Below are 25,896 nucleotides of genomic sequence, written 5' to 3'. Positions count from 1 at the left end.
GCGCGTGCGCTCCGAGCGGCCGCGCCGCTTCCCCCCCCCGCGCCCGCGGCCGAGTGGTGGGGGCCGGAGCGGCGGGGGCGGGGCCTCGCGAGCCGGCGGCGGAGGAGAGAGGGAGAGCGCGCGGCAAGATGGCGGCGGCGGGGCCCGAGCCGGGGGGCAGCGGCGGCGGCGGCCTGGGGGGTACGGGGCCGGGGGGGGGGGCCGGGGCTTGGGCTTGGGCTGAGCCCCGCGGGGGCGAGGCGGGAGAGCCTCGGCTGGGGCCAGGCGGGAGGCGCGGGGCCGGGGCGGGCCGGGGCCCCGGGAGGGGCTGGGGGGTCACGGGCGGGGCCCGGGCCGGGCGGGGGCCGAGCCGCCGCCGATGGGGGGGCCGCGGGCGGGGGGGGAGCGCGCCCCCCCCCCTCCCCGCGCCGCTCCTCAGCCGCGTTCCCCGGGGGCTGCGGGGGCTGCGGGGGCGCCGTGTCCGTTCGGCTCCCGGGGGAGGTCGCGGGGCTCCGGCGGCTCCGCGGGAGGTTTCGCCGTCACGGCCGGGAGGCGGCGCGGGGCGGGCCGGGTCGGGGCGGCGGGGAGCTGGGGGCGGCGGGAGCCCCCTGGGCCGAGAAGCGGGGCGCGTTCGGTGCCTGGAGTCGGCCCCCTCGCAGCGCTTCCCCCTGCGCTCTCCCCGCGTCCCGGCGGCGGCGGCCCGGGCCCCGCTCCCCCTCCGTGCTGCCCCGTGCGGCTGGGCGCCGGGGCGATCTCCCGAGAGCCTTTTAGTTGGGGCTCGGCGAGATCCGTCCGCGTTCCCCGAGTCGTGGCAGGGAGCGCTGAGGGATTTCTGTTTCTCGTAACGCAGAGCGCTGAAGCTCCCTGGGCGCGGAGAAAGCGCTTGTCGCCCAGATCACAGCGTGGGGGGGGGGAAAGAAAAGAAAGGCAGGGGAAGCCTTCGGGATGAGCCTCGGCTCGTTGGTGTTCTGCACCTGCTGCCCGCTACCCCGCTCTTGTGCAGAAGCGTTTGGGGGCCGCTTGCTGAGCCCCCCTGTAAGAGAACCGACTGCGATCGTTGCGGCAAAGCTGCTGAAGCGCTGCTCGGCCGTCCGCTGGCAGGGCCGCACGCAGGCGTCGGATTTTCTGCCTTCCGAGCTGTGTCCGTCCACCAGGCAGTTCTGGAAATGGGTCTCTCGCATCCCCGCTTCGTCTTCGTTCAGCTCAGGAGCAGGCAGCGGAGCCGTAGTACCCGTTGGGCCCATAGAGCCGGTTCTGTGAGGAGGAACAGAGCGCTTGGATCTCTGCTGGCTACGGCAGCCGTGCTGCAGCTCAGGGCGAGGCCCTGGGGCCTTCCCTCGCCCTGCTGTGGGGCCTCCTTTCAGGACGTGAGCTGCCCCCTCTGCCTGTCCCCTGACCTGGGGAGGAGGAGCCGGCTCCAGAGGGCTTGCGGGGCGCAGAGGGCGTCAAGAGCTTTACTTCGGATAAAATATGCGAGTACACAAGTAAATCTCTTCTCCCTTCCTGCTGGAATAATTGCCATTGTTTGCTTTCCAGGTAGCTAGGTGTTGGCTAACGCGCATTTCCCACAGGATTCGAATCCTAATTGTGAAAGAGCCTCTGCGTGACGTGTGCGATACGTGAAGGACGTTACCTTGGTCGATCCCTGGCGGTGCGGGCGCTGAGTCCTGGCGCCGTCTCGGGGAGACCTGGGGCCTCTCTCCGGGCGCTCGCCCCCTTCCCCGAGCTGGGCTGCTGCGGGCAGCGCCCGGGCAGGGGCTCGGCAGGTTCCTGGGAGCAGGGGCAGAGCTGGAGCGCAGAGGGGCGCGCAGCAGCACAGACCTGCGATGGGCAGCCCGCGGTGCAGCTCCCCGCGTGCAGGCTGGGCCTGGCTCGGCTGTTACCCGTGGTCCTGGCAGCGAGAGGCACTTGCCGGTCTGGCCGAGTGTGAGTTCTGTGTAACAACAGGGCCGTGAGCAAGCACCGGGCTGCAGAGGTAGCCAGGGCTTCTCTTTGCCGTCTCGCTTTGGCCTCGGGGCCATCGCGTGAAGCTCGCCGAGAGCTGGGGGAGCGGCTCTGCGGGCGGAGGGGGACGGTATTCGTGGGGATGCCCGCTCTGGACGCGAGGCTTTTCTCCACGGTAAACCTTAACCCATCTCAGGCCCCAGCAGGGCTTGTTGTCCACCCTCAGTGGCACACGGCGTGGTTCACCCTGGGGGCTGATTACTCAGCTACCGGCCTCTTCCAGCTGAAATAAAGGGGACGAGAACGGTTCCAAGTCCCACCCTTCCTCCTCCCATCCGCCCCCTGCTCCCCTCCTGCGGCCCTGCCCTGCTGCGTGCTCGACTCCCCGGGGAAACACCCAGGAGGATTTCTCATTTTGCTGCTTTCACTTTGAAGCAGCATGTGCCAAAAATGCTAATGTGGGATTTCAGTTGTTTGCTTCTTTGTGCCTTCGGTGCAGCGACTGCTTTATAATTACAGATCTGAGAGAGTTGAGAGTTCATTGTCACCCCGGCTTCAGGCCCCTCCCTGACATCCACAGACAAAAGAATCGCTCTCAAAATGGCTCAGCCACTTCTGTGGGCAGGAAAATCCTCCTGACACCTCTGCAGTGAGCTGAGAGCAGACTCCTGAGCCCGTGCTGGAGGTGTAACGCGCCCACGAAGCCTCGGCTCCCACCCTCTGATTCCTGCACGGGGGACAAAGCCTTCTTGGGCCCACCTCGCTGAGACCAAGCACGCGGGAGGAAAGTTTGGTTTATTAAACAGAAACATCTGAATGGCTCATCATCCTCGAGCTTAAAATAGGACGTCAGATGACTTCGAGTCTTGTCTCTGTTGTAAAAGTCTCTTCTTCGCAAACGATAATGGAATCCGAGGAGGCCTCAGTGGGCGTCGAAGGTCGGCAGCGTGAGCTGGGTCCCGCTGTCACCGCCCCTGCTGGGAGCACACCGGTGGCTGTGGGAACTGCTCGTGGTGCCCCGGCACTGGGCAGAGCTGCCCCGTCTTCAAGATGGAGACAAAAGATTGCAGCTGAGAGAACAAAGATAAGCACTGGCTTGTCTGAATAATGACAAACGCGTCTCTTCCGACAGCTCATCCAGCGAGGCAGTGGCTAGAAAGCAAGTGAGAGCCGTGCGGTTTGGTGGGGGCACCGGTGACCTGTAGTGCCATTTCCTGAGCTGCGTCTGAATTTCCCTTTGGAAAGCAAAAGCTGCTTCTCCGTGTCGTTAAAGTGCCGCTGGCACGGGTGCCCCGCGATGCAGAGAGCGACGAGAGGCGCGAGCCGCTCGCGTCCTTTCTCGGTCGCCGTGTGAGTGCGGTGATTAAACGTGTTACCTCGCCACGTCCCCGCAGGCTCTGCCTTGTTTAAAACAGAGCTCCCGGGGCAGAGGGATCCCTTACGCCTGGCCTACATTTTATTCTCCTGGAAAACGAACGTTTGTCTTCCCCGACACCCGGCGCGCAGTGCAGCAGGCTGTGTTGCTCCCGGTGCCTTTGAGCGAGGCCCTCGGCCTTGGTGCTGCCCTGGGGCAGGGGCTGTTTCTGCAGCACCCCTCGGCAGTATTCGCAGGATGAGCTGGAGAAGGACGGCTTTAGCGTTTGCTGTAAAGGTTTGTATCCCCAAAGTCAGCCTGACAGCCCTAAAGCTGCCTCTGGAATCCCCCAGCACCATGGAAAATCCAGCAACTCCGCGTTTCTCGTGTAGGTGCTGCTGTTGGGGAGCAGTTTAAGTTTCGAACCGTTGCAATGTTCTCGTGGAAAGGTGTCGTAATGCCGAGCTGCGAAACCGGTGGGCTCGGGCCAGCTGCAGGGTTGGTTTCCAGATGGCAGAACCTGTGCCAGGGGGTCTCTGCTCCCTGCGGGCTGCGGGAAGGAGTTTCCAGCAGGTATTCCAGGGAACGTTCTTGTCCGAGGGCTCATCGATTCGCAGGTGCTAAACGCCTTCAGCAAGCACTGCAGCCTGCCCCGGAATGCGGCTGGGAAAGCTGAGATCCTGTCACTCCTCCTCCCCTGGGATATTTTTGCTCTGAAGCATCAGGAAAAGCAATAAAGCGAGTACTCCGCAGTCCGGCAGCTCCCTGGGCTACGTTGGCGGTGCCGAGACGTCATCTGCGTCTGCTTCATTTCCAACCCCTGTTCTGGGGGGAGCAGAAGGGCGCAGCTCAGGCCAGAGGGTTGGTGTTGGGCCAGGGACGGTGGGGGAGGAACGCGGAGGGGCCTGGAGCAGGTGGCGGATGCCTCTTGCTCCCTGCCCTTTTCTGCTGACACCGTCGCAGCCCCAGGCCGTGGAACGGCGCGGCCGCTCTCCCATCGCTGTCCTGAGGACCGGTGGGAGCGCAGGGTGTTTCGGGGCTGTCCTCCGCGGGGCACAGGAGCGAAGACCTCGTGAAGTCCCGAGGTCATCTGCCGGCCCTGCTCCGGTGGAGAGGTAACCTGCTGTCGGTCGAGATGGAGCCGTGCCTCCGTGCACCTTCAGAAGGGGTTTTGTTTGGCAGTGCTCCTGTTCCCACTCGCCTTTGGTCAAGCTGTGCCGGTGAGAAATGAAGGGAAATGGGTTTCTTCCCCGCCCCGGTGGCTTCTGCTGGGTTTGGATTAGCGCTCCCACACACTCGCTGCCATGAAGCGTGCCTGTGCCTGGGACTGCGGGGACAGCCGTGCCAGCCCCGATGGTGAAACACCGGGAGGATGTCAGCAGCCCCCGGGTGATGGGGAAAAGCCCCAGCCCCGTCCTTCTGGGGAGTTGTGCCCACCCCTGCCAGCCTGGGGCAGCGCGGAGGACAGAGCAGGGTGCTTTTTTATCGATTTCCAGCTTTGTCTGGGTCCCTACGAAGTGCTGGGGACCTTGCACCGTGCAGCTGGGGAGCTGGCCTGTGCGTGCGGAGGCGAGGGTTGGATTCTGCCCGGCCTCCTGGAGTAAAAAGCTGCTTCGTTGCTCCAGGTTGGGTATGCCGACCTCCCCAAAAAGCCTCCGGCAGTCTGCTGGCGAAGAGAGCTTGAGGACACATTTGCTGTTCCTGCAAAACAGCAAGAGGAGCCCAGATAAAATTACCGAAGTCTGCGTCTTCCGTATCTGCCTGGGCTTCCTCCCAGCAAGTCCCCTGCTCGCTGCGGCGTCCACGTCAGCAGAATCGAGTAACTTCAGGAGCGCCCCGCGCCTCCGTCAACAGGCTTGTGAAGCGAGCGGAGGGGAGGAAGGGAGACGCACGGATCCGGGGCAGTAACGTCGGCGGTGCGTGCGTCAGCGGGGGCTGCCGTCTGCGGACGGTGGCAGCAGAGAGACCCCCGACGAGGAGCCTGTGGGAGCTCTTTGTCTGGAGGCCAAGTTCACGAGCTCTCCCGATGCATTTGGTTTAATGTTCTTAACGTCTATTGGAACAAACCTGTCGATGCAGAGAGTTTCAGAACATGCCTCACTGCTGGCCTTCTGGCCAAGCTCAAGAGCCTGCGAGTGTTTTGTTATTCCCGGGGGCCATGCAGGCAGGGGCCGCTTCCAGCGCCGGCGGTCCCTGTGGGGCCTGCCCCGGGCCCCAGCTCAGGCCCGCCTGCTGCAGCTTTTCAGAGCAGCCCTCGCAGAGGTGGATGGGGCGCCGGGGCTCCTCCGGAGCCACGGGAGGGTTTTTGTCGTGCGTGGCTTCTGCAGGAAGGGGTCTCGGTCAGGAGCGAGGCGTTCTGCTTGTGGAGTTGGGATCTTAGCTAGGGAAAATAGGATTTCTTTTTGTGCTTTCGTGGGAAAAATATCTGCTCTTTCTTTGGGTAGCTGAAGTATCAGTTCCCTGTGTAACCTCTTTGTTTTTCCTTGTATAGATCTCAGCTTTTTGTGCTGCTCGGTGAAGTCATTTCGAAGAGGTAGACGGATTGCATAAAGCATGGTTTCCTCCTCTCCGGTAACCAGCAGCAAAATGCCACCTTACATAACTGTCTTGGCTTGCGAGGACTGACAGAACTTGGTGTTTTTCTCTAAACAAGCTCACAGGAAGGCTGCTCCCCCCTCGACCCAAGCTGCTGTTTACTGACACGTGCTGTAGAAGTGCTCTCCTGACGCCGTGGCGGCCCCGTGCCTCTGCGTGCGTGCCGGCAGCGCTGCTGCGGCCGGGTTCTCTGCTCTCAGCTCTTCCTGGCCTGTGCTTTGCAGAGGAGCAACCTCCCTGCCACGTCCGTTTGCGGTCCCGGGGGACTGATCCCGACAGGCTTTTTGGGGGTGGCAGGTGTAAATGTGCATCGGAGCATCCCAGAGCAGGCGGCGAGCCGTGGCGTGGGGCTGCTCTTCTGGTGCTCCCTGCTTTTGAGCACCCAGAGCGGTACCTTTCTGGGGAGAACCCGGCTTTTTTTCCTAACTGCAGCCTCTCCCATGCTGGCTGTTTGCTGGGGTGAGACAAAACCCTAAAGTTAGCAGGAGGACGGAGGAGGAAAGGGAGTGCATGCCGGTGTGACGTGTCCTGGCGCTCGGCTGGCCCCGCTCAGGCGCTGGATAGCTGGGCTGATGATGTGTTTGGGTGTGCTAACGTTTCCACTTTTTATTTTCGTCTAAAACACAGCTAAAATTTGTCTGAGCGGCTCTGTTTAAAAATAGAGCCGAGCGGGTATTTGTCCTGGCTGTAGCAAATTAGCATGCTCGTGTGCTAGACAAACGAGTGAAGTGTGAGTCTGACCCGTGTGCCTTGTTCCGTGCTCCGCTCAGCAAAGCGTTTGTCCAAACCGTTTGACGAGGTGCCATCATCACAGCTTCTGTTGAGCTTTTCTTCTAGTATTTATTCCCTGGATGTATGAATATCTGGTCTGTTGCTGCTGAAAAGGCTCCCGGCAGCTAAGGCTGGAGGAGGGCAGACAGCCATCGCCTTGGCTTTGTTCTGCTTCTGGAAACGGCTCCAAGGAATGCTCGGAGACTGCCCGTAGGGATCGGCCCCACCGTCACGAGCGAGAGGAGAAGGAAACTTTTAGGGACGTAGTGAATTTGGCTTTGGACAGGACCAGCTAACCTTGCTCTGCTTCCTTTGTCTAGAATTAACTGCTCGGATCCCGTAACTGCTTGTGGTGCTGCTGGGGGTGAGCCAGGCGGGCTCTGGGACACGGGCTCTTTGAACCGAGGCTTGGTGTGCGTTCTCCTCTTAGCGCTTGCTTCGTGTGATGAAGGCAGCGTGGCAGAGATCTGCTGTGCTGCGGGTCCTCTGCTGAGGGAGCTGGAGTTAAATCCTGGTGGAATACAGCCTCGCACGGATGATTGAATATTAACACAGCTAATCTCCAAGGTGATGAGGCTGGCGGTGCTGCTTCAGGATTGCTTGAATCTTGGGGCTTTTAGAGGTTTCAATTTACATAATTACAGATACTTGTTTAAAAAAGAAAAAAAGAAAAGGTGTAATTGCTGTTGAACAAGTGCTGTATCATAGTGCCCGGGATGTTTGCCCTATCCCTGCGTCCCGGCTGATCTTGGCAAGTTGCATGGTTGGACTCGGTGATCTTGAAGGTCTTTTCTGACCTAAATGATTCTGGTTTTAAGGCCAGAAGCCTTGAGGCATCGCAGTCTCCTGTGCTGGAAGGGGATGGAGCTGAGATCTGTTGGCTCCGGGCTAGGACAGGGGCTGAGTTCCACCTGCGGCGCGGGGCCGGGGCAGGAGGAGCTCCCGGCGCGGGGTGCCGCAGTGGGAGCGCTGGAGCCCGTCGGGACAAACCGCCGGGTCTTCAAAGGGAGAGCAGAGGTGGCAGGACAGCTGGGGCGGTCCTTCTGCGCTTGGCTTAATAAAACGCGTTTGTTGTGTTGTTTTTTTTTTCCTTGTTTGCTTGTTTAATATGTATTGAAATGAGAACTTTGATCGTTCGATAAAGGGGATCAGAAGGCTGCTGGATTTTGCTGTTAAGTGCCTCCGTTCCTTTTGCTGAAATGCAAATTCTGCTCGATGAAATGGCAGCGTGAGGCTGTCCCCAGCCACGGAGGGGCTGTGCGGGCGGTGGGTGGGCGCAGAAGCGCCGCGAGGGCTGCGCGTGGCAGCGCTCAGCCTGGCAAAACAACCGCGGGCCCCCGGGCAGCGTGGTGCCCTGGGAGGGGTGGGGGTACCGGCCCCAGGGGTGCTGGGGGCCCCAGGGGTGCTGGGGGCCCCAGGGGTGCTGGGGGCCCCAGGGGTGCTGGGGGCCGGCCAGGCCGAGCGGACGCCAGCCCGTCGCTGTGCTGCCGTGTGGGCACAGGCAGGGTCTGGGTGGGTGAGCAGTAAGAGGAACAGCATTTCCTTGTGGCTTGACAAAAACCCTCTCTGCTGTAAGGGGAGAAGCTGGGAAGGAATCAGACATGAGTCAGTGCTTTTCAGACGCCTGAAATCTCTGGAACCAAGGCGCCGTGTCTTTTTTTTTTTTTTTTTTTTGTGATGCGTGATAATGATTAACTCTTTCTGAGTTTGGCTTTGTTGTTTTGACAGGATCATCTACTTTCAAAAAATCGCTCACCCCTGAGGTAAGTTTCTGCTGGACAGACTGGCCAAGAGAATCACTTCTGAGGAAAGGCTCAAAATGCCCAATTTCAGACTTAAATAAGATTGCAGAGAGCAGACAAGTTAAGGGTAAGCCAGGCAGTGGTAAGTACAGTAAGCTGCAAATATGCATTTGGGAAATGAGAAGATCTCTCCTTACGAAGAGAATCTGCCCTTAAAAACCCAGCTTGGGACCGAGCAATTCTTGTGCTACCAAAACACCAAATAGGTATCCTGCCAAGAGCAAGACATTCGGGTTGTTTTGACTGAGAAACACCAGTTAACAACAGCATGTGTTTAAACAGAAGAGAATGAGTCAAGCAAGTTCTTGGGGCGTGAATCAGAGCAGAATTCGAAGCCTTCCTAAGCTGTTTCCTCAAAGAATTAGCCTTACTGGCAAAAGCAGGGTGGCTGGCTGGGGTTGGGCCAAGCTCCCTCAGAGCTGATGGGTTTGTGATGATGGCGATTACAAAACAAAACCAAAAATTTCTTCCGTGGCTGAAAGCAGGCCCCTCGGGGTGGGCCTCAGGCAGGCAGGAGTCAGTCGGCTCCCGGGAGGCCTTCCAGCGCCGCTGCTGTTCCCGAGGCGGGCCTGGATGGGCCTGGGCCTTCAGCAGGGAGCGCGCACAGCTTCCGTCTCTGAGAACAGCAACACTGAGGACGGGCGGTTCTGGGCAGCAACAGGCCTCGAAGAGATCGTAAACGCTTTGTTCTCACCATCTTTTACTCTGTTCCTAGATGCCAGGTTCTTCGGGACAGCCAGGCTCACAGACAATAAAAAAAGGGCACAGAGGAGTGGATTCCACAGGCGAGACTACCTATAAAAAGGTAGGTTAGCTCTTGCACAACTCACTTGGGTATTGCTGTTTTCCACAACACAAACGCCGCCCAGAACGGCAGCATCTAGCGAGGTTCAGCGTTAGACATTTGTGGTGGTCCCAGAAGAAGATCTGAAAGGGAGCACAGCCTTCCGAGCTGGAAAACCGAAGGACTGAATATGCACTTGTCAGGCAGCTTCTCCTGTAGCCTTCTAAAAGGGGAATTATTTTTAAACTTTGCCCATTAGCAAGGGCAAAGGCCTTCTTAGGCCTGCTTATTGGGTGCTTTCTATGCTCTTTGGGCACAATAGTTCCTACAGATCTTGTGACATTACCGGAATTTGCTTTACAAAGGGGAGATTGTTAGGAAATTTTCAAAAAGCCTGTAAATGTGGGTATTTTGTGGATGCTGCTTCCAGTTTGTTGGACTTCATCAGAATGGGCTTACTTTCTCTGAAGTAAGATTGGCTTCTAGGGGGTAGATTAAATAGGTAATGGCTTGATACAGTCATTCCATTTCTTTATGTAAGCGATACTTCTAGTCCAAAATCTCTAACCCAGATGCATTTGCAGCTCTTGTCAGGAATCAGAGTGGAAGGGAGGAACTCAAATGGTGCTTCTGCAGAAGGTGGCTTTTTTATAGTGCCCTTTTTGAAACTGCTTATGTCTTCAAGTCTGGGATCTGGCTTCCAGTCTCCTGCAAATATGGACATAGAAAGTTAGATGGCAGTAGTAGGAGAGAAAAGTAGTAGCCAATGTAAAATGCTTGAAATGTTCCTTGTGAGGGTCCCAGAAACCTGGTAGGATGCTGCATGGGATTTATCCGGAAATGAGACTAATGGACTGTCTGTCTTTTTTCAATCCTGTCCTTTTCCGTGGGTGGTAAGATGTTTTTTAAAATTCTTTGTCCTATAAAAGTGATTGTAAACACGCAGTGAGCTGCTCAGCTGATCTTGCTGGCTAATAGAAGAGAAAAATACTTTTTCCTTGGCAACCTGGCCCCGTGGCTGTGTGTTCGCAAACAAGGCAGCAATGCAGAGAGACTGCCCTTGGAGTTCAAGCAGGACTAGGTGTGCTGAGATCTGTTTTCAAGCAACTTTAGCCTGGAGAGGGTAAGGAAGAGAAGTGGAATCAAATTCTTCTTCCCTCCCCAACTAATACTGAAGTAAATGGCAAATACAAGTAGGTAGCTGAGGTAGAAAAGGACATCGTCTTGATGGGAAGCTGGAGTTGCTGCAAGTTTATTGCTGTCTCTTCAGGTCACTGTAAGCAGATCTCTTGCAGCTGTGGTAGCAGAAAAACAGTTAAGTGGGAGAAATCATAGAGTCGTAGAATATCCCAAGTTGGAAGGGACCCCTAAAGATCATCGAGTCCAACTCCTGGCACCACAAAGGTCTACCCAAAAATTCAGACCGCGTGACTAAGAGCACAGTCCAAATGCTTCTTAAACTCCGACAGGCTTGGTGCCATGACTGTGTCCCCAGGGAGCCTGCTCCAGTGCGCGACAACCCTCTCGGTGAAGAACCTCTTCCTGATAATGTCCCTCTTAATTTTGCAAGGCTTCATGGAAGATGTGTGTCTGGGGAAAAAAATTGAAATGTTCTTCTCCCAGGTCTGGTCTGGATGCTGAGCTGCTAAATGCTTTGATGTGCAATGATTTCTTGTGCAGAGGCCTGAGCTTTGTTTAGCTTGAGGGAAAAAAACACAAAGTAGTTGGGTCACGAGCCCTGAATCTTGTTCCCGGTTTGGTTGCTATATGTTTAAGCCAAGTGAAATGTCCATGAGCTGTTGGACACAGATCCAACTTGCACCTGTTCTGCAGCATCAACATTTCCAACAGGCATTACAGCAAAGTTCAGACCTCTGTGCTCCGGGAGCTGACAGGCCGTATAACATGGGGGTGTTGAGCAGATCTCATCTGGGCTGTGCTGGGAAAAACAGCCCCTAGCCTGAGCTAGACTGAAGCACGTCTCAGTGGCCTGAGATGAGATCATGTGCTGTGCAGACAGAAGAGGACTCTTGATGTAAGTAGCTGTTACAAGAACACAGTCTGGCATTGTTCTCAGACAGCTCGTGCGCAGGATGCAGGAGTGAGATTCATGTCTTTGCTCCTTATTTTTAAGTGACAGTGAGCTGCTTAAGGTTAAAGAGCCATGACCCAGCAAGAGTCAGAGGAAGGAGGCAGCAGCAGATAGAAGTGTGCGTTGTGTGCTGGCCCTGCCTGCCTTGCCCTGTAGAAGACCTAAGTCTGCCCAAGCTGGGGAAGGGTAAACTTTGAACTGTGTAGCTCCATGACCTGGCAGACTAAGGTGACAAGATGTGTCTTTATTCATAGGGGAATGAGATAGACTTCCAGGGACAGACTTTCTCCTCTGACTGCAGGTTGTAGAGATGGGCACTGTGGGAGGAGGAAATGAAATTCAGTCTTCTGAAGGCCAGCTGGGTATTGAAAGTTCAAGCCCTTTTCAGCTCAGGTAGAGTGCAGCCGTTGAGCAGGATGTGGTCAGGGATGTAGAGGCGCTCCCAGGAGAGCGGGCTATTCACTAGTTTGGCAGCAGCTTCAACATCCTGCCATCATGGCATGCTGGGGCCCGATCATTCGTGCACCGTCTCTGGAGCAGGCTGCCAAAGGACAATGCAGCCGGAGCAACACTGGTCATTGGGAAAGAAATGAAGGAAGCTGTAACCAGCAGGAGTAAAACTACTCTAACTGGAACTAGTGGGTGTAAAATACCCCAGCTTAACAGCGCTGCTTTAAGTTTGGGGCTCCCATTTCTTTAACTCCTTTCATTCCCGTTTCTAGTCTGCTGCTTCACGTTGCCTGACTCATTTTCTCCGTCTCTCCAGACGACATCATCTGCCTTGAAAGGTGCCATTCAGCTCGGCATTACACACACAGTTGGAAGCTTGAGCACCAAACCTGAAAGAGATGTTCTCATGCAAGATTTCTACGTAGTAGAAAGTATTTTCTTCCCAAGGTCAGTGTTTGCTTTCTCTTCTATGTTGTGCTTTGGTAGTGAGTAGCAGCACTAGTCCCTAGCCCTACTTGCGTGTTAGGAAGCAGCACCAAACCCCGGCAGTTGATTTCAGGAGTGAGCACAGGTCTCCTGAGCAGAGCTGCACCATGTACTGCTTATGGACCAGCTCTGCCTCCTGCCTGTGACCTCCTGTCTCTGAAGAGGCCCGGCTGTTCCCCAGATGTGAGCACCTTTGCTCTTGTGAACAGCTGCAGGCTTGCTGTTGGGCGTGCATCCTTGTGTCCCTCCTGGGTGGGTGCTTTTTAGCCCTTGAGTGTGTTAGAGGCAGCCAGCCAGTGGGTGGTTGCTTTTTGGGTAGTCTCTTAAGAAACCTGACAAATGCAAATTCCTGTATGCCCTTCTGTCCTTGATCAGTGAAGGGAGCAACCTGACCCCGGCTCATCACTACAATGATTTTCGGTTCAAAACCTATGCTCCAGTGGCCTTTCGTTATTTCCGGGAGCTGTTTGGGATCCGACCTGATGACTATCTGGTAAGGTGTTGGTTGTACCAGGTTCCCATTTGTTGCATGCTCTGTGATGGGTGTTTGCCCTCGTTCCCCTCCTCAGAGCTGTGGAGTGCTCTGTAGGCACAGCACTGGATGCTGTCTGTGACCCTGGGGTTTGGCTCTGTTGATCTGGAAAAGGAAGAGCCTGTGCACTGAAGTTTCCCGTTGATGTCTCTTTCACCTCTGCTTTTTTCATCTTGTCCTCCTCAGTACTCGCTCTGTAGTGAGCCACTCATCGAGCTTTCTAACTCCGGGGCCAGCGGATCCCTCTTCTACGTATCCAGTGACGATGAGTTTATCATCAAAACAGTTCAGCACAAAGAGGCTGAGTTCTTGCAGAAGCTGCTGCCTGGCTACTATATGGTAAGGCACTTGGGCAAGGCTTTCATTGGAAGCTAGGGAAGTGTCCCCCGTGTGTACAAACGTGACAGAAAATGCTACATACTGCCTGGTAGATGCAAGTGGAGGTTTGATCTGTGCCTCAGCTGACTGACAGCTTTTGTCTCAACTGTCCGGAGGCAAAGACAGTCACTGAAGGACACGAACTGCCTGGGTATTGGAAGACTAGGATAGGAGTCTTGCATTGCACTTAGTGACTTGGGTGGTTGTAGAACATTGCAGGCTGCGTTGTGACCAGCTGTGAACTGCTGTGAGCTCTCCTTTCTGCACAGTGTTACGCCAATGGTACTCTGTCTTGCAAAGATGTACTTATGTTTCCCTTCCCAGAATTGTGCTTGGTTTCATCTGCAAAGCTGAAGTATTTCGCTGAAGAACTCTGATTTTAGGTTTCTATATATGGAAGCAGCAGTATTGGGAGTAAAGGCATGTTAATTTTATGAAAGCAGTTACAGGAAAAAAAGGCTTTTTTAGTTTGGAGCGAAATCGGATCCCACCCTGAAGCGTGATATGTGTGTGATCTGACTGCTTCATGTCTTTTTACAGCCTGACCTTTTCAAGCCACCTCTGTAAAGGGGAATTTAGCCATGAGACAGTCCTGCCTTACAGAAGTGCCTTAGGACTATAGGGGCCATTAGCTGAATTCTCTAAACTGCTTCTGAACCCACAAATACTTTTGCTCTGATTATACTCAAAAGCACATTGTTTTTCTTCAAAATTCTGTCTAATGTCTTCCGTAGCCACGACAGTTTAGATCTGTTTGTCCTGATGTACTTAGCTTGACCTAAGTGCCAAATTTAAAATGGATAAGCACAAGATCATCCTTTGCCCTGCGGCCTCCCCAGCTTAGCTTCTGTGTGAGTGAGCAGCAAATTCCTTTTGCGTTTACAAGCTTTATCTGACCCATTCAGCTTTGCAAAGGGGTTATTAACAGCAGGCATCACCCATCTGTTCCCCATGCTCACCTGCCCATGTCTCTTAGCTTCTTTGGTGATTGCTTTGAATTGTTGCCATTTCCATTTCAGCTTAGAAGCACAGGAAGGAGCAAATAACTCCTCTGAATAGCATGTGAATAACCAGGATGGCTTTGAAGGTATTTCTGTGTTTTTGGCACTTTAGAACTTGAACCAGAACCCAAGGACGCTGCTGCCAAAGTTTTATGGCTTGTACTGTGTCCAAGCTGGGGGCAAAAACATTCGGATTGTTGTGATGAACAACCTTCTGCCACGCTCTGTGAAAATGCACCTGAAATACGACCTGAAGGGCTCCACCTACAAACGTCGAGCATCCCAGAAGGAACGGGAGAAGGTCTTCCCGACATACAAGGACTTGGATTTTATGCAGGACATCCCTGATGGCCTCTTCTTAGACTCAGACATGTATAATGCTCTGTGCAAAACGTTACAGAGAGACTGTTTGGTAAGTGGAGGGGTGAAGAGTAGTATGGAGAGATCTTTCCTTTTTCTGGGCCTTTTCAATGAAAATTGGGGTGGCAGCTGTCATTGTCGTAGCGTCTACCAGGGGTGTTGACTAGAGAACCTGTTTTTTCCTGGTGGTGTGGACAAGAAGACCGGGACCCCAGTTGCACACAGCTCTGTGTGTAGAGGCAGAGGAAAGAAGCAGTGTCTCCTCTCCCTCTGGCAAGGTTCCACTGTGGAGCAGGGCAGGATCTGGGGAGAGGGGCAGGAGACCTGACTGAGCCTGGGCTCAAGTGAGCTGCCTCTGAGCAGCGACGCGGAAATCGGTGATATCCCCTGGTTTTGGTCCCTTTCTGCATAGGAGGAGTACCAGTGGCTTTCCTGTAACTCCCTTTGGCATCTGTAGATGAGCTGACTGTGCACAAGCTGTGGATTAAAAGTCATCCCCTCTATACGCTCAGGGCTCTAGGCAGAAATGCTGACTGCACTGTTGCAAATGTCTGCTCTGACAGTTTCCCTGGGCTTGCAGTACTGAACGAGCCTTCGTTGACTTTCTGCCCAGGTCCTGCAGAGTTTTAAAATCATGGATTATAGCTTGCTTGTGGCAATCCATAACATTGATCTGGCACAGAGAGAGCATGCGTTGGCAGATGGGACATCTCAGGCCGACACGCGGCGACCCGCTGCCCAGAAGGCCCTCTACTCTACAGCCATGGAATCCATCCAAGGAGAGGCCCGGCGAGGTGGCACCATAGAGACAGATGACCAGTAAGTTCATGTCGGTGTTGTTTCTCACTGAAGTACCGCGAAGAGCGAGGGGTAAAATCCAAGCTTGGCTAATGGAGACTTAATTTATACGCAGACTGGGCTATATAGGATTGCTGGACAGAGAATTCTCAATATCAAATCTTCTTGTGCTTTTAGCTTTGGCTTTGACTTCCCTTCCTTAATGTGCAAAAGATCTTTTGGCCTTCCAGGTGGCTTTGAGAGTTCTCTGCTCACCAGTTTTTGGCAGCTTCAGATAGCTGTATCCGTCTGTCTCCAAGAGGCATAGTGATTGCTTTGTTAGATCAGACTAACAGCCCATAAAGTCCAGCTGCCATCTTCAGTATGGATGGTGGTAGATGCTCTTTACGGTTGCTTGGTCTCTTCTCATGAAGGAGTGGGGATTAATCCTCATCCTCAGTAAGACTGGCATACAGGCAGGAAAGGGCTCAGTTCTCAGGAGGTTTAGTGAACTTACTGAAATGGTGTTTTGCTCTGATTCGTTTTCCCCAATTTGTTAGCTGAACAGGAGGAGCCTCCTGCATGTTGATGCTTGTTAAATAGTTCGCATAATACTCAGCCCACGCCAGGCAGCCTGAGAGAGGCAGTGGGGTGTGAGAACACCCTGTTTCATGTTTGCTCTGTCCTCTTCTAGGATGGGAGGCATTCCAGCCCGTAATGCCAAGGGGGAGAGACTGCTCCTTTACATTGGCATCATCGATGTGCTGCAGTCCTACAGGTAAGAAACACTGAGTAACGGCTGTGTATCACCTAAGAGTGAAAATCACTTTACGGCATTGTCTGTCCCTGCTTGTTTGTCAAGATTGGCTTTCAAGAAAAAAGACGTGGTTTGTTAACCACCTTCATGTCTTTTTATTTTCTTGAAGTTGGGCTTTTGGGGATCGATTTCCAGGTCTTGTTTACCATGCTTACTTCATGTTCCCAGAATGGATTTACTCTCATGAAGTTTTTTTTTTGTATGCTGTGGTTGTTGTGCACAGGCACCACGCAGGAAGTGGCGAGGAAAAAACAAGTGGTGGCTTAAAATGGCCATAACCACTTCTCCCTATGAAAGTAAAAATAGGTGTAAGGCTTACCTTCTATTTATATTCAATACAATATACAGGAAGTTACATACATACAGAGTCTGTTAAAAGTCATAGCAAGTTGACTGTCCGTGTTAATTATGCCTGTGAAACTCTCCACTTGCCCCCCAACTCTGCCCCGAAACACTGAAGCTGCGGTTTCACAAGGTGTGAGGTGCTGCTCTAACAGCTCTGAGGGCCCAGGTCTTGCTCTGCTACAGCTGTCCTGATGGCCCGGCGCTAGTTCTCTTGTCTTATGCCGACTCTGGTGCTTTCTGAACCCTCCCTCAGGGTCACTCCGTTCACTCACCCTGCAAAGACAGTTCTCTGCTGAATTAGGGAGCGGAGTCACCTCTGGGACAGATGCAGTGAGGAAAGTTGTTGTGAAGGAAGCCTGGGACCGTACAGCAGGGACAGGAAAGCAGTGCGGGACAGTGAACTGCTCAGTCGGCCCCGGCATCTGCGGAGCGGGACAATGAAGAGAATCTAAAGCCAGCTAGTCAGTTGTTTGGGGTGTTTGACACGGCTGTCAAAAGGCAGGCTCAGTAATGAGTGAGCATTATATCGTACATGGATAGGTTTGAAAATTGTTCTTAATTATTTCCCTTTCCAGATTTGTCAAGAAGCTAGAGCATTCTTGGAAGGCCCTTGTACATGATGGGGTAAGGAGTAAAAATTTCCACTGCTTCATTTGTTTTGCAATAACACCAGCTCACTGCGCACAGGATCCTGGTTTTCTAAGGAGCACGTGTATTTGCCTTTTATTTTAAAAGTAGTATTTTCTAGGTAGCGTCAGATTTGTTAATGCTTTTCACCAACTTATTTCTTAACAAATATCGATTGCTTTGTATGTAATGCAAAACTCTACCTAATCTGTTTCTCACAGCTCTCTTGTCACTGTGAGAACCCCTGACTGTTCCTTGTCCAATGTAGCATGTGTCAAGGTTAGCAGTGGGAAAGAAGCTCGTGTTAACTGTAATCCCTTACTAATTAAGATTCACGTGTTAACGTTTATCCCTTTTAGGACACTGTGTCTGTGCACAGACCCAGCTTCTATGCCGAAAGATTCCAACGGTTCATGTGCAACACAGCATTCAAGAAAATACCATGTAAGTACCTCTGTGCAGGCGTACCCCTGGCAATTGCCATTGTTTCTGGCTTCTTGCTCAGCAGCTGTGGTTTGGGAAGGTGAATGACAGCATGTAAGACCTTTAGGAAGGTCTGTGCTGTGCTATGTCACCTCTTTCTTCCACGTAGATTGTTCTTGCCTCACAAATGTGAGGAGCTGTTTCTTCCATCAAAATGTTCCTTCAGAGCACAGCCCTTGTTCCACTCTCTGTCACTGGAAAGTTGCTGTGTCAGGTCTTTACTCCTTCCTGAGTACAGTGTGTTACTAAAGTGCTGCCTCGTTCTTTGTCTTTAAGTAAAGCCATCCCCTTCTAAGAAGAGCCGGTCTGGCACCGCAGTTCCTCGTCGAAGCTGTCAAGGAGGAGTGCCTTTCCAGTCACACATGTCATGTGAGACAAAAGCACAAGTAACGACAGAGGTGGATGTAGAGCAAGGTTGGTACCTGGGTGCAAAAAAAAAAATAAAAATCCTAGCAAAGTTCTTTGTTTCTTTTTTTGACAAATACAGCTTGTATTTGTCTAATCAAAGCTTTCTGCCTCCTGAGCTGTGCAAGACACCTCTGTGTGGTTTTGCAGTCCTGCCAGGGGCAGGGTCTGTTTCCTGGGCTCATAGGTGCCAGAAACTGGGCTGAGGCTGTATGGCAGTCTCAGGTGTCTGGTCTCTTCCCAACAGCACATGCCATGGGATTTAGGTCAGTTGGGCTAGGCAGGCCTGTGGAGCGTCACACTCCAAGCAGAGAACTGAAGGCAGGGCTGGTTTTTCAGTGCTCATATGTCCTAGATGTCTCGGATGGGATCCAGCTCAGATCCTGTCCCGTGGCTAGTGTGTTCTGGTGATGGAACAGTCTGTGCTTCAACTCAGGTTCCCACCTTGGTCGTCCAGATCTCCTGCCCAGGACTCTGCCAGTAGATGAAGCTAACAGCGATTCCGTCGCAACAACCCTGTCCACTTCTTCCTTGGGCAGCGGAGGCCTCAACTCGCCCGCAAACAGGTAAGGCTCTCGCTGTTCCAGTGCACGGCGGGCCGGCAGCTCCTGTGAGTCAGATTCGTGAGCCACAGGAGGGCTCTGTGCTGCGTTGTGGTGCTCAGTTTTTTGGCATGTTTGCGGAAGTACCCGTCGAGTGGTCCTTCTGTGGTGATGAGCAAGTTCAGTTCTGTCAGTTCAAGCATGCTGGGGGGGAGCATTTTGTCAGCGTTCCTGCGTGCAGTTTTTTGCAGATGACGTGATCCTGCATCTCCTGCTTGGGCTGTGCAGGGCGTCCCAGGGGCTTTTAGTTCCTTGTGCGTTCTGTGTTTAATGGCTTTGTTCTGGAGTTGAGATAACTGTGCTAGTTAAAGTGAGTTGGTGGAAGTGGCACCGCCAAAATGTACTTGAAGAACACGAACGTGGCGATGGATGGTGCTGAAAGTGACCTACCTGCCTTGCTGTGCTTCTCAGAGGGTTGGGCTCTCTCGCCACTTAGTGATTTGGAGAGCGTGGAGCTCCTACAACTCCTGAGGAAAGGAGGCTGCAGGGATGTGTGCAGGCACAGTGCAAAATACCTCAGGAGCTGAAGTGCATGGAGAGCTGTGAGGGAGAGGATGGCTGCCTTTGAATGTTTCATTCGTTGCTGAAGTGGTAAGACTTGAAGAGTACGAGGAGGAGCTGTGGTCAGAGAACGATCCCTTTCACAGAAGTTTTTCTGAGGTGTTAACTTCTCTTCCTTGGAAGCGATCATAAACCGTCTATCTTCATCATTCCTGACGTATTGTCCTGCATCGTGGCGCTGAGCGAAGTGCCTGCTCTGTCCTGAGCTGCAGGAGAACAAGATCCAATTGTAATTAACGCCTTTTATTCCCTCTGTAAAACCTGGAAACTTCTCATCAGGGATCCGAAACCAGAGCTGCTCCTTTCCAGTACATCAGCATGCCTGAGGCGTTCTTTTTACTTAACTGCAGGTCTCTCTCCTTCAATCTCTACGTAGGTCAGTGGGCGTACAAGTGCATAAAGCTGACAGCTCAGCAAAGGATTTGACTAGAGCAGCTACCGGCATCTTCTTGCCTAGGTGAGGGGAGGAACCAGACTGCCTGAAACCTTTTGTCTGGAGGGTGTGTTCAGAGAGACTGACCTGGAGATTTGGCCTGGTGCTGTTTGCTGGCCAGTGGCTACGGTTTCTGTATGATTTGCTCCTAAAACACGGCACTGCAGCAGGGTGGGTCCCCGTGCAAAGACTCGGCCATCCTCGGCGTGCCTGTGAGGCTCAGTGGTAAAACCTCTCAAGACGGTGTCCTCCTTGCAGCACGTGGCTCTGATGCTGTTCGTGGTCAAAACGCAGGGTCTGGTGTGCAGGATCAGACCTGCTGCTCCAAGCCCGATCTGTGTGTTTGCCCCAGTGCCTCTGGGGCCAAGTACACCACTTACCGTACCCTGCAGGCACTCGGGCATGTGCTTGCTTACTCTTTGCCAGCAAAAAAAACCGTGTCAGCAGGCAGAGGTACTGAAATCAAGGACAGGGAACAGGCTAATGTTTTCTCCCACGTGGGATCTTTAGGGCCTTAGGCTCTGTGAGCTCCCCACATTGAGCCTGTTGTCAGAGGCTTAAATCCACTTGTGTGATTGTGGGAGAGCTGTAAAGCTCTGCAAACCCTGAAAAGGATGGAAGCAATTTGTGAATTATTGATTTTTTTTTAACGATGTAACCTGTTGAAAGGGTTTAAAAATGAATTTTCCCTCTCTACGGATTCAGCTGATCTAGTGGGGTGTTTGCCGCTCTTTGGGGAGGCAACCCCTTAAATCCCTGCCCTGTGCGAAGGGGAGGGAGCCCGCCTGAAGGAGCGGGTGCGGGGGGCAGGCAGGATCCTGCCTGCTCGGGAGCCGCCTTTAAGGAGGAGCTCAGCCTTCTCGTGGGCGCTCCAGTCTCGGGCTGTTTCGCAGCACAGCCTCGTGTCCGCCCCGGTGCTGTGGCCACGTGCACCCGTTTGCTGCGCGCAGCCTGTGCGGGAGGCGTGCCCTTCGTGGTGGCATCAACGGGAGCGCGCGGGCGTGGGTGCCCCAGGGTGGAGGGCCGGGCCGGGCTGCGTGGTGCTGCTGGAGCTGGCTTTCCCTGCCCAGCTGCCTGGGCTGGGCCCAGTTAGTGACTGGTCCAGCACCGCCACCCTGCTGCTGGTGATGAGTGCCTGCTGGCAGCAAACCCCGAAGCTGCAGAGGAGGGTGTGACGCTGAACAAGGGAGGAGGACTTCCTTTGGTATGCGGGGATCCATGAGCAGCCTGTTCTGGTTCTGGGAAGGGCAGGTGGGCTGGGACCGCCCTGCTCCAGCCCAGCTCTGGCATTTAAGCTCTGGCAGAGGCATCCCGGTGTGTGAGCTTAACCGCCACGTGCCGCTGTGAGCATCAGCTGCTGACCCGCATCCGCGGCAAGGAGTTCCAGGGGTTGTTGGTCTGTTTTAGAGGGGCTCTTTATTCTCCTGAGCACTGCGATTGATCCTGCTGCCTAGGGCTAATAAGACAAGCCTTGGGGGCCATATGCGCTGCAACTGACGCTGGTCATCCTTGCCTCTAATGTCTGCCTGGGTCAGAAACAGAGAGTCGCCAGGTAGAGCGCCCCAGGGGAACTGAAGTCAGAGCAGCTCAGAGTAACCGGGCACATAGGTGAGCCTGACCAGGCAGGGAGGTGGAGTTCTGCATTCCTGCTGAGGATGACTGGTGTCACGGGTGAGAGGTGTTATCGATGCACGGGTGTTTGCGTGGCGTGCTGTGCCCTGATGACTGGGCAGCTCGATGCTTCTGTACTCTGGCAGCAGGCAGTGGAATCCCACCGAGGAAGGCAGGCTTCGCCAAGCCCTGCGTGATACTTGCAGGAGGCACTCCTAAAGCCTTCAGTCGCCAGGAGAGCCGGGCCTGCTAAGTGAAATACGCCTTCACAGACCGACTGCCGCCTGCGTGTTTCCCAGGGATGGAGAAAGCTGTGGTCACCATGCCCTTAGTGGGAAAGGGCTCGAGACCCCGGCTGGGAGCTGGAGTTCCTTGGCCAGGTGGTTGTGGCCGTTCAGCTGTGCAGGTTCATGAAAGAAGTGGGGAGATAACGAGGGATATCGGACTCTAGTGAGTGTTGTTCCAGGGCACACACACACACACACCCTGCCCCTTTTCTCTGTGCACTGTCCTGACAGGCACTGTGTGCGCATGTGGTGCATCCTGCAGGCACGACGTAGCTCGCAGTCGTTGCATAAGAGGTTTGCCAGGGGCTCTTTCAAATAAAGGTGCCTCTGCCTGCAGAGGCTGGGGCTTGCTGTTCTCTGGTGCTTTGTGGATGCTTTGACCCTGGCCTGTTTCCGCCCAGGACCATTTTCATGTTGATGAGGTGCTTGAGGACTTGTGTGAAGAAGTGCTGACACAAAGTGCTTGTTCCTGATGTATGAAGTCACCTGGATGGGGGGGGGGGTTGATTTTCTAGGTGTTGTTTCAGGTGCCTGTCCCTGCAAGGATCGTGTTGCCTGTGACTCTGTACTAAACCTGCCTAACAAAGCCTTTGTGACGCGCTGGGATGTTCCGCTGTGCTGGGTGCAGCAGGGCAACCAAGAAATGTGACTTATTGACAGCTCATTCTTAAAAACTGCTTTACAGGTCTCCCCCTTCTGTTTTCCCAGCGGCTCCCCAGGGCCTTCAATACCCGAGCACTCCTCAGAACTGAGGGAACAGTTCGAAGACCTGCAGGAGACGGAGATAAGCTTTGTGAGTACTGTGCTTCCGAGGAGGAAGCGAGCAGGTCTGTAGGTGGGTGGACAATGACAGGCTACGTGGCTCTAGTTCTGCTGTTCCCCAGAGGTGCTGGGAGCGCAGGCATGGAGCTGGGTGGGTGAGAAGCAACCGGAGCAGGAAACACGTGGTCATTCTCCTCTGGTATGTGAAGGCTCGGTCTGCCTTGTGCTAGGCACTGTTCGTCCTCTTAGTGATAATCTGCTACCCCCAAAGCCTTACACTAGATGAAGTGGGAGGCAAAGCAGAGACATTCCTCTTTTCCAAGGGCCAAGAGCGGGTTGGGTGGCAGAGATGAAAGTGGGTGAAGCTGACCCAGACCCACTTTGCTGTCCTGGCGGAGGAGGACATACTCACAGCCCCTCCTGTGTTAGTGTAAGGCATTGGTTCGGGAGAGCCTGACCACGAGTGAGCTCAGCATCCCCATTTGCTTTGCTTCTCCCAGGGTGGAGAAAGTTCAGGAGACCAGTCAGGAAACTTCTGCTGCTCTTCCTCGGATGGCGGGCTCTTCCTCAACATATCCCCTCTTTTCTCTTTTCAGTGAGGCAACATCGAGGCCGTTGCGATGGAAGCAGATGGTTCTGTGCTCTGCGTGGTCTGTGGAGTCTGACAAACGTTCAGCCCCCGTTGCTGACTCTTTTTTTTTTTTTTTAAGAAATTTTATCTGGACTGAAACCTAAAAGCTGGAAGGCTGGGTTACACATAGTGAGGTAGTGTTATACGAGACCGGGCCAGCACAGCTGAGCCTCAGGATGCCTGAAGTCTCCTTACTGCAGAGCGCATCAGGTGCCACTGTGTCCCCACTGTCCTCCTTGCTTTTGAAGCCTGGCAGGAGCAGAGCAGGCTGTTGGGAGGAGGAGGAACTGCTCCACGTGGGCTGAAGGCCTCTGGAAAAGGGATCTGACTTTCAGGGAGTTATCTACTTGTGATGCCAACACCACAAACCTTGCAAGAACAGGCAACTCTTCAGAGTTCTGGGGGGAAACGGGCATAAGAAGCTCAGTGGGGCAGTTTGCGACAGAGCAGTGTGGTTTTATTTTGTATTTTAAACGAGTTTTTAATTTAAAAGTTTCCTTGAATTCAGTCATATCACTTCTTTTTAGTAGTCCTGCAGTATAGTCATTCTTTTTTAATAAATAAGCTTCTCAGTATTCCACCAGAAAATACCCCGGGTGGGCGGCAGCGAGGGGCGCTGCCCACAAGGAGCCCTCTCCCCAGTACCTGCTCCCGGTGGCAGTAGTCTCCTGAGACAGCGAGGTGGAGAGCAGGGGAGCTCTGTTGTGCTCCTTAGCTTGGAGGATTTTGAAGATGCAAAGCTTTTGAGATGTCAGGGAGGTTTTGGATTGCTTTGTCCCTTGTTTTTGAAATGAGTGTCTTTTGTCCCTGCCACGTTTCCTTCCCCACAAAGTAACTAATGGAGGGAGATCTTTGTAACGGGCACACTTTTTTTAAAGCCTTCAGTATTTCTTAAGCAAATGGACCAAACCTAGCCTGCTCGGTTCCCTTCCCTGCCCTCCAGCCTGCTGTTACGTTCTGTTGTGGGCACCGCTGGCAAAACTTACAGTTTTTATAGCTCGGCGGCTCCCTTTTGATATCTCGGCCTGCACCCTAGCCAGCCTTGCGGAACCGTGTTTGGCACCGATGCTCTCGATGGCTCAAGGTTGAGATACCTACCGAAATGGCTGCCTGCTGTGTGCGCTGAGACAGACGTCTGCCTCCACAAAAGCACGGTGCATTTCGAGTCCCATTTAAAGAAAAAAAAAAAAAAAGCTGAAGGGAGGCCTGGTTCTGTTGTGGCCGCTCCCCCTGTGCAGGAGGCTGTGGCGACGCCTCCCTGGCACGGGCTGCAGACACTTACTAGAGATCTCAGAGATGTTGGACTGATCTTTATTTTCACTAAATGCTTTTTTAGGAAATGAAGTGACTCTTCCCCATGTTCCCGGTGGGTTAGAATCCTCTGTTCTTTTTTATATATAAAAAAAAAAGTAATTTAAAGTTTGCCCTTGCAGCAGTGCAAGGGGTTTCTATGCTAACTAGCAATGATTGCTAAGGAAACCAAGAATGTAGTGGTGTAGAAGGGGATGTTTTTAGTTGATGTTTCAGAGCCAAGTCTCTTCCCACCTTCCACTTCAAGCTTTTAATTAAAGTGGATGTGACGCAAGCTGATATTTTTTAAGAAAAAACTTCTTTTTAAAATTTTTTTTTGAAAGACCAAGTGGAATGGCCTTACTCCGGGTGTTCCGGATCCAGAGGGGTTTGCTGGAGTGTGAGAACAGCCTCTGTTCGGAAGCTGGCTGTTGGGTTCTCAAGGGCTCTCAAACCTCTCAACACCAATCATCGTCCCAGCGAGACCTGTGGGTGGGAGAAGAGATCAGCTCCGGGACACCTCGGGTGGATCTTCCTTTCTCCCTCCCTGTTACCTCTGACTCTACCCCGCAGGTTACACTTTATAGCTGAAATAACTGTCTATATTAGACACTGTTTCTTACCTTCCCTCTTAACTCATTTTTTTTTTTTTACCAGGAGGGAAGAAAACTAAGTCTCAATTTTTTCATGATTTAATATTTATGAACTTGTATTTAAGTGTTTTATTTTTTTTTCTCCTGGGGATAGTTATTCAGTGAGTAGGGAGATGGGGGTGGGGGGTGGCATTTATATATGGGAACTATCAACCTCTGCTTTGTAATGGGTTTTCAGAATAACTGCTATTGTTATTTTTTTTGCGATAGAAAGTGGCAGGCAACTGCTTTTGTCTTTTAAAAACCTCGCGTGGCTTTTCTCTGGCGGGGAAGGGGGCTTTGGGTCTTACAAGGGGGCAAGAGCAGGGAGCAGCTGGGACAACCGCCCAGGCCCCTGCCGCCGCCACCTCCGGGTGCCAGCTGATGGATCCCAGGCTCTCCTGTCCTGCTCACCGTCGGTTCTGGCATCGCCACTGGCAGCGCTTCGCCGCCCGCATCCAGCTGCGAGGGCCTGGACCTGTCCCCATGGAGCAGCTCGTGCCGTGTTGTGGACGTTGTCATATTGCCCGTGTACCATTTTGTTGTCATCGGCTGTTTGTGGATACCTACAGCCCTGCTGCCCTGCGTGGCAGCAAAATACAGCGTGTGCTCCTGAACCAGCCTGCCTCTGCGCCTGCTTTCTGTGCGGCCGGGGCGGGCAGGGAGGGTGGCAGTGGCCAAGGGGCCCGCAGCACGTGGGGCTTTGTCTCCGTCTGTAGTGCTGGAGGCTGTCCTGAGGAGCCCCGTACCCCAGAGGCCCTAGGGGAAGTCGGAATAAAGGAGTTTGCCTCGGCTGGTGAGGGCTGGGTTAAGGACCCATTAAGCAAGCCGGACAGCCGTAAGGCCACGGGTCCTGCTGGGATGCAGCCGTGGGTGCTGAGGGAGCGGGTGGAAGTCACTGCTAGGCCCCTCTCCGTCACCTTTGGTAAGTCGTGGGGAATGGGAGAGGTGCCTGAGGCCTGGAGGAAAGCAAACGTCACTCCAGTCTCCAAAAAGGGCAAGAAAGAGGACCCGGGTAACAACAGACTGGTCAGCCTCACCTCCGTCCCTGGTAAGGTGACGGGACAACTTATCCTTGGCGTTGTCTCCAGGCATATCAAGGATA

General features: G+C 53.7%; 1 protein-coding gene across 3 annotated transcripts; it reads left to right on the top strand.

The window, feature by feature from the left end:
• Positions 1-39: 39 nt before the first annotated feature.
• PIP5K1A (phosphatidylinositol-4-phosphate 5-kinase type 1 alpha) lies at positions 40-25,408 on the top strand. Of its 3 annotated transcripts, XM_083813380.1 has the most exons (16): positions 40-180; positions 8,372-8,406; positions 9,161-9,250; positions 12,088-12,218; positions 12,633-12,750; positions 12,976-13,128; positions 14,281-14,580; positions 15,142-15,347; positions 16,000-16,083; positions 17,043-17,091; positions 17,454-17,538; positions 17,854-17,991; positions 18,419-18,548; positions 19,522-19,602; positions 22,185-22,269; positions 22,835-25,408. In XM_083813380.1, the coding sequence occupies exons 1-16, from the start codon at positions 129-131 to the stop codon at positions 22,835-22,837; spliced, it is 1,740 nt and encodes a 579-aa protein (XP_083669506.1). In that variant the 5' UTR covers positions 40-128; the 3' UTR covers positions 22,838-25,408. The 3 variants fall into 3 exon arrangements, with proteins under 3 accessions (XP_083669506.1, XP_083669505.1, XP_083669504.1); XM_083813379.1 differs by lacking the exon at positions 19,522-19,602 and having other exon boundaries at positions 49-180; positions 22,162-22,269; XM_083813378.1 differs by lacking the exon at positions 19,522-19,602 and having other exon boundaries at positions 50-180.
• The last annotated feature ends 488 nt before the right edge of the window (positions 25,409-25,896 follow it).

This window comes from Anser anser (assembly GCF_964211835.1).
Source record: "Anser anser genome assembly, chromosome: 28".
Classification (NCBI taxonomy): Eukaryota; Metazoa; Chordata; class Aves; order Anseriformes; family Anatidae; genus Anser; species Anser anser.
This window is presented reverse-complemented; position numbering and strand designations above follow the sequence as displayed.

Excerpts from the sequence above, each read along its gene's own strand:
- PIP5K1A (XM_083813380.1), top strand. The coding sequence starts at position 129 with ATGGCGGCGGCGGGGCCCGAGCCGGGGGGCAGCGGCGGCGGCGGCCTG. Across the intron at positions 17,092-17,453 it reads AGGCCCTTGTACATGATGGG|GACACTGTGTCTGTGCACAG; the intron begins GTAAGGAGTAAA and ends TATCCCTTTTAG. Across the intron at positions 17,992-18,418 it reads AGAGGTGGATGTAGAGCAAG|GTTCCCACCTTGGTCGTCCA; the intron begins GTTGGTACCTGG and ends GCTTCAACTCAG.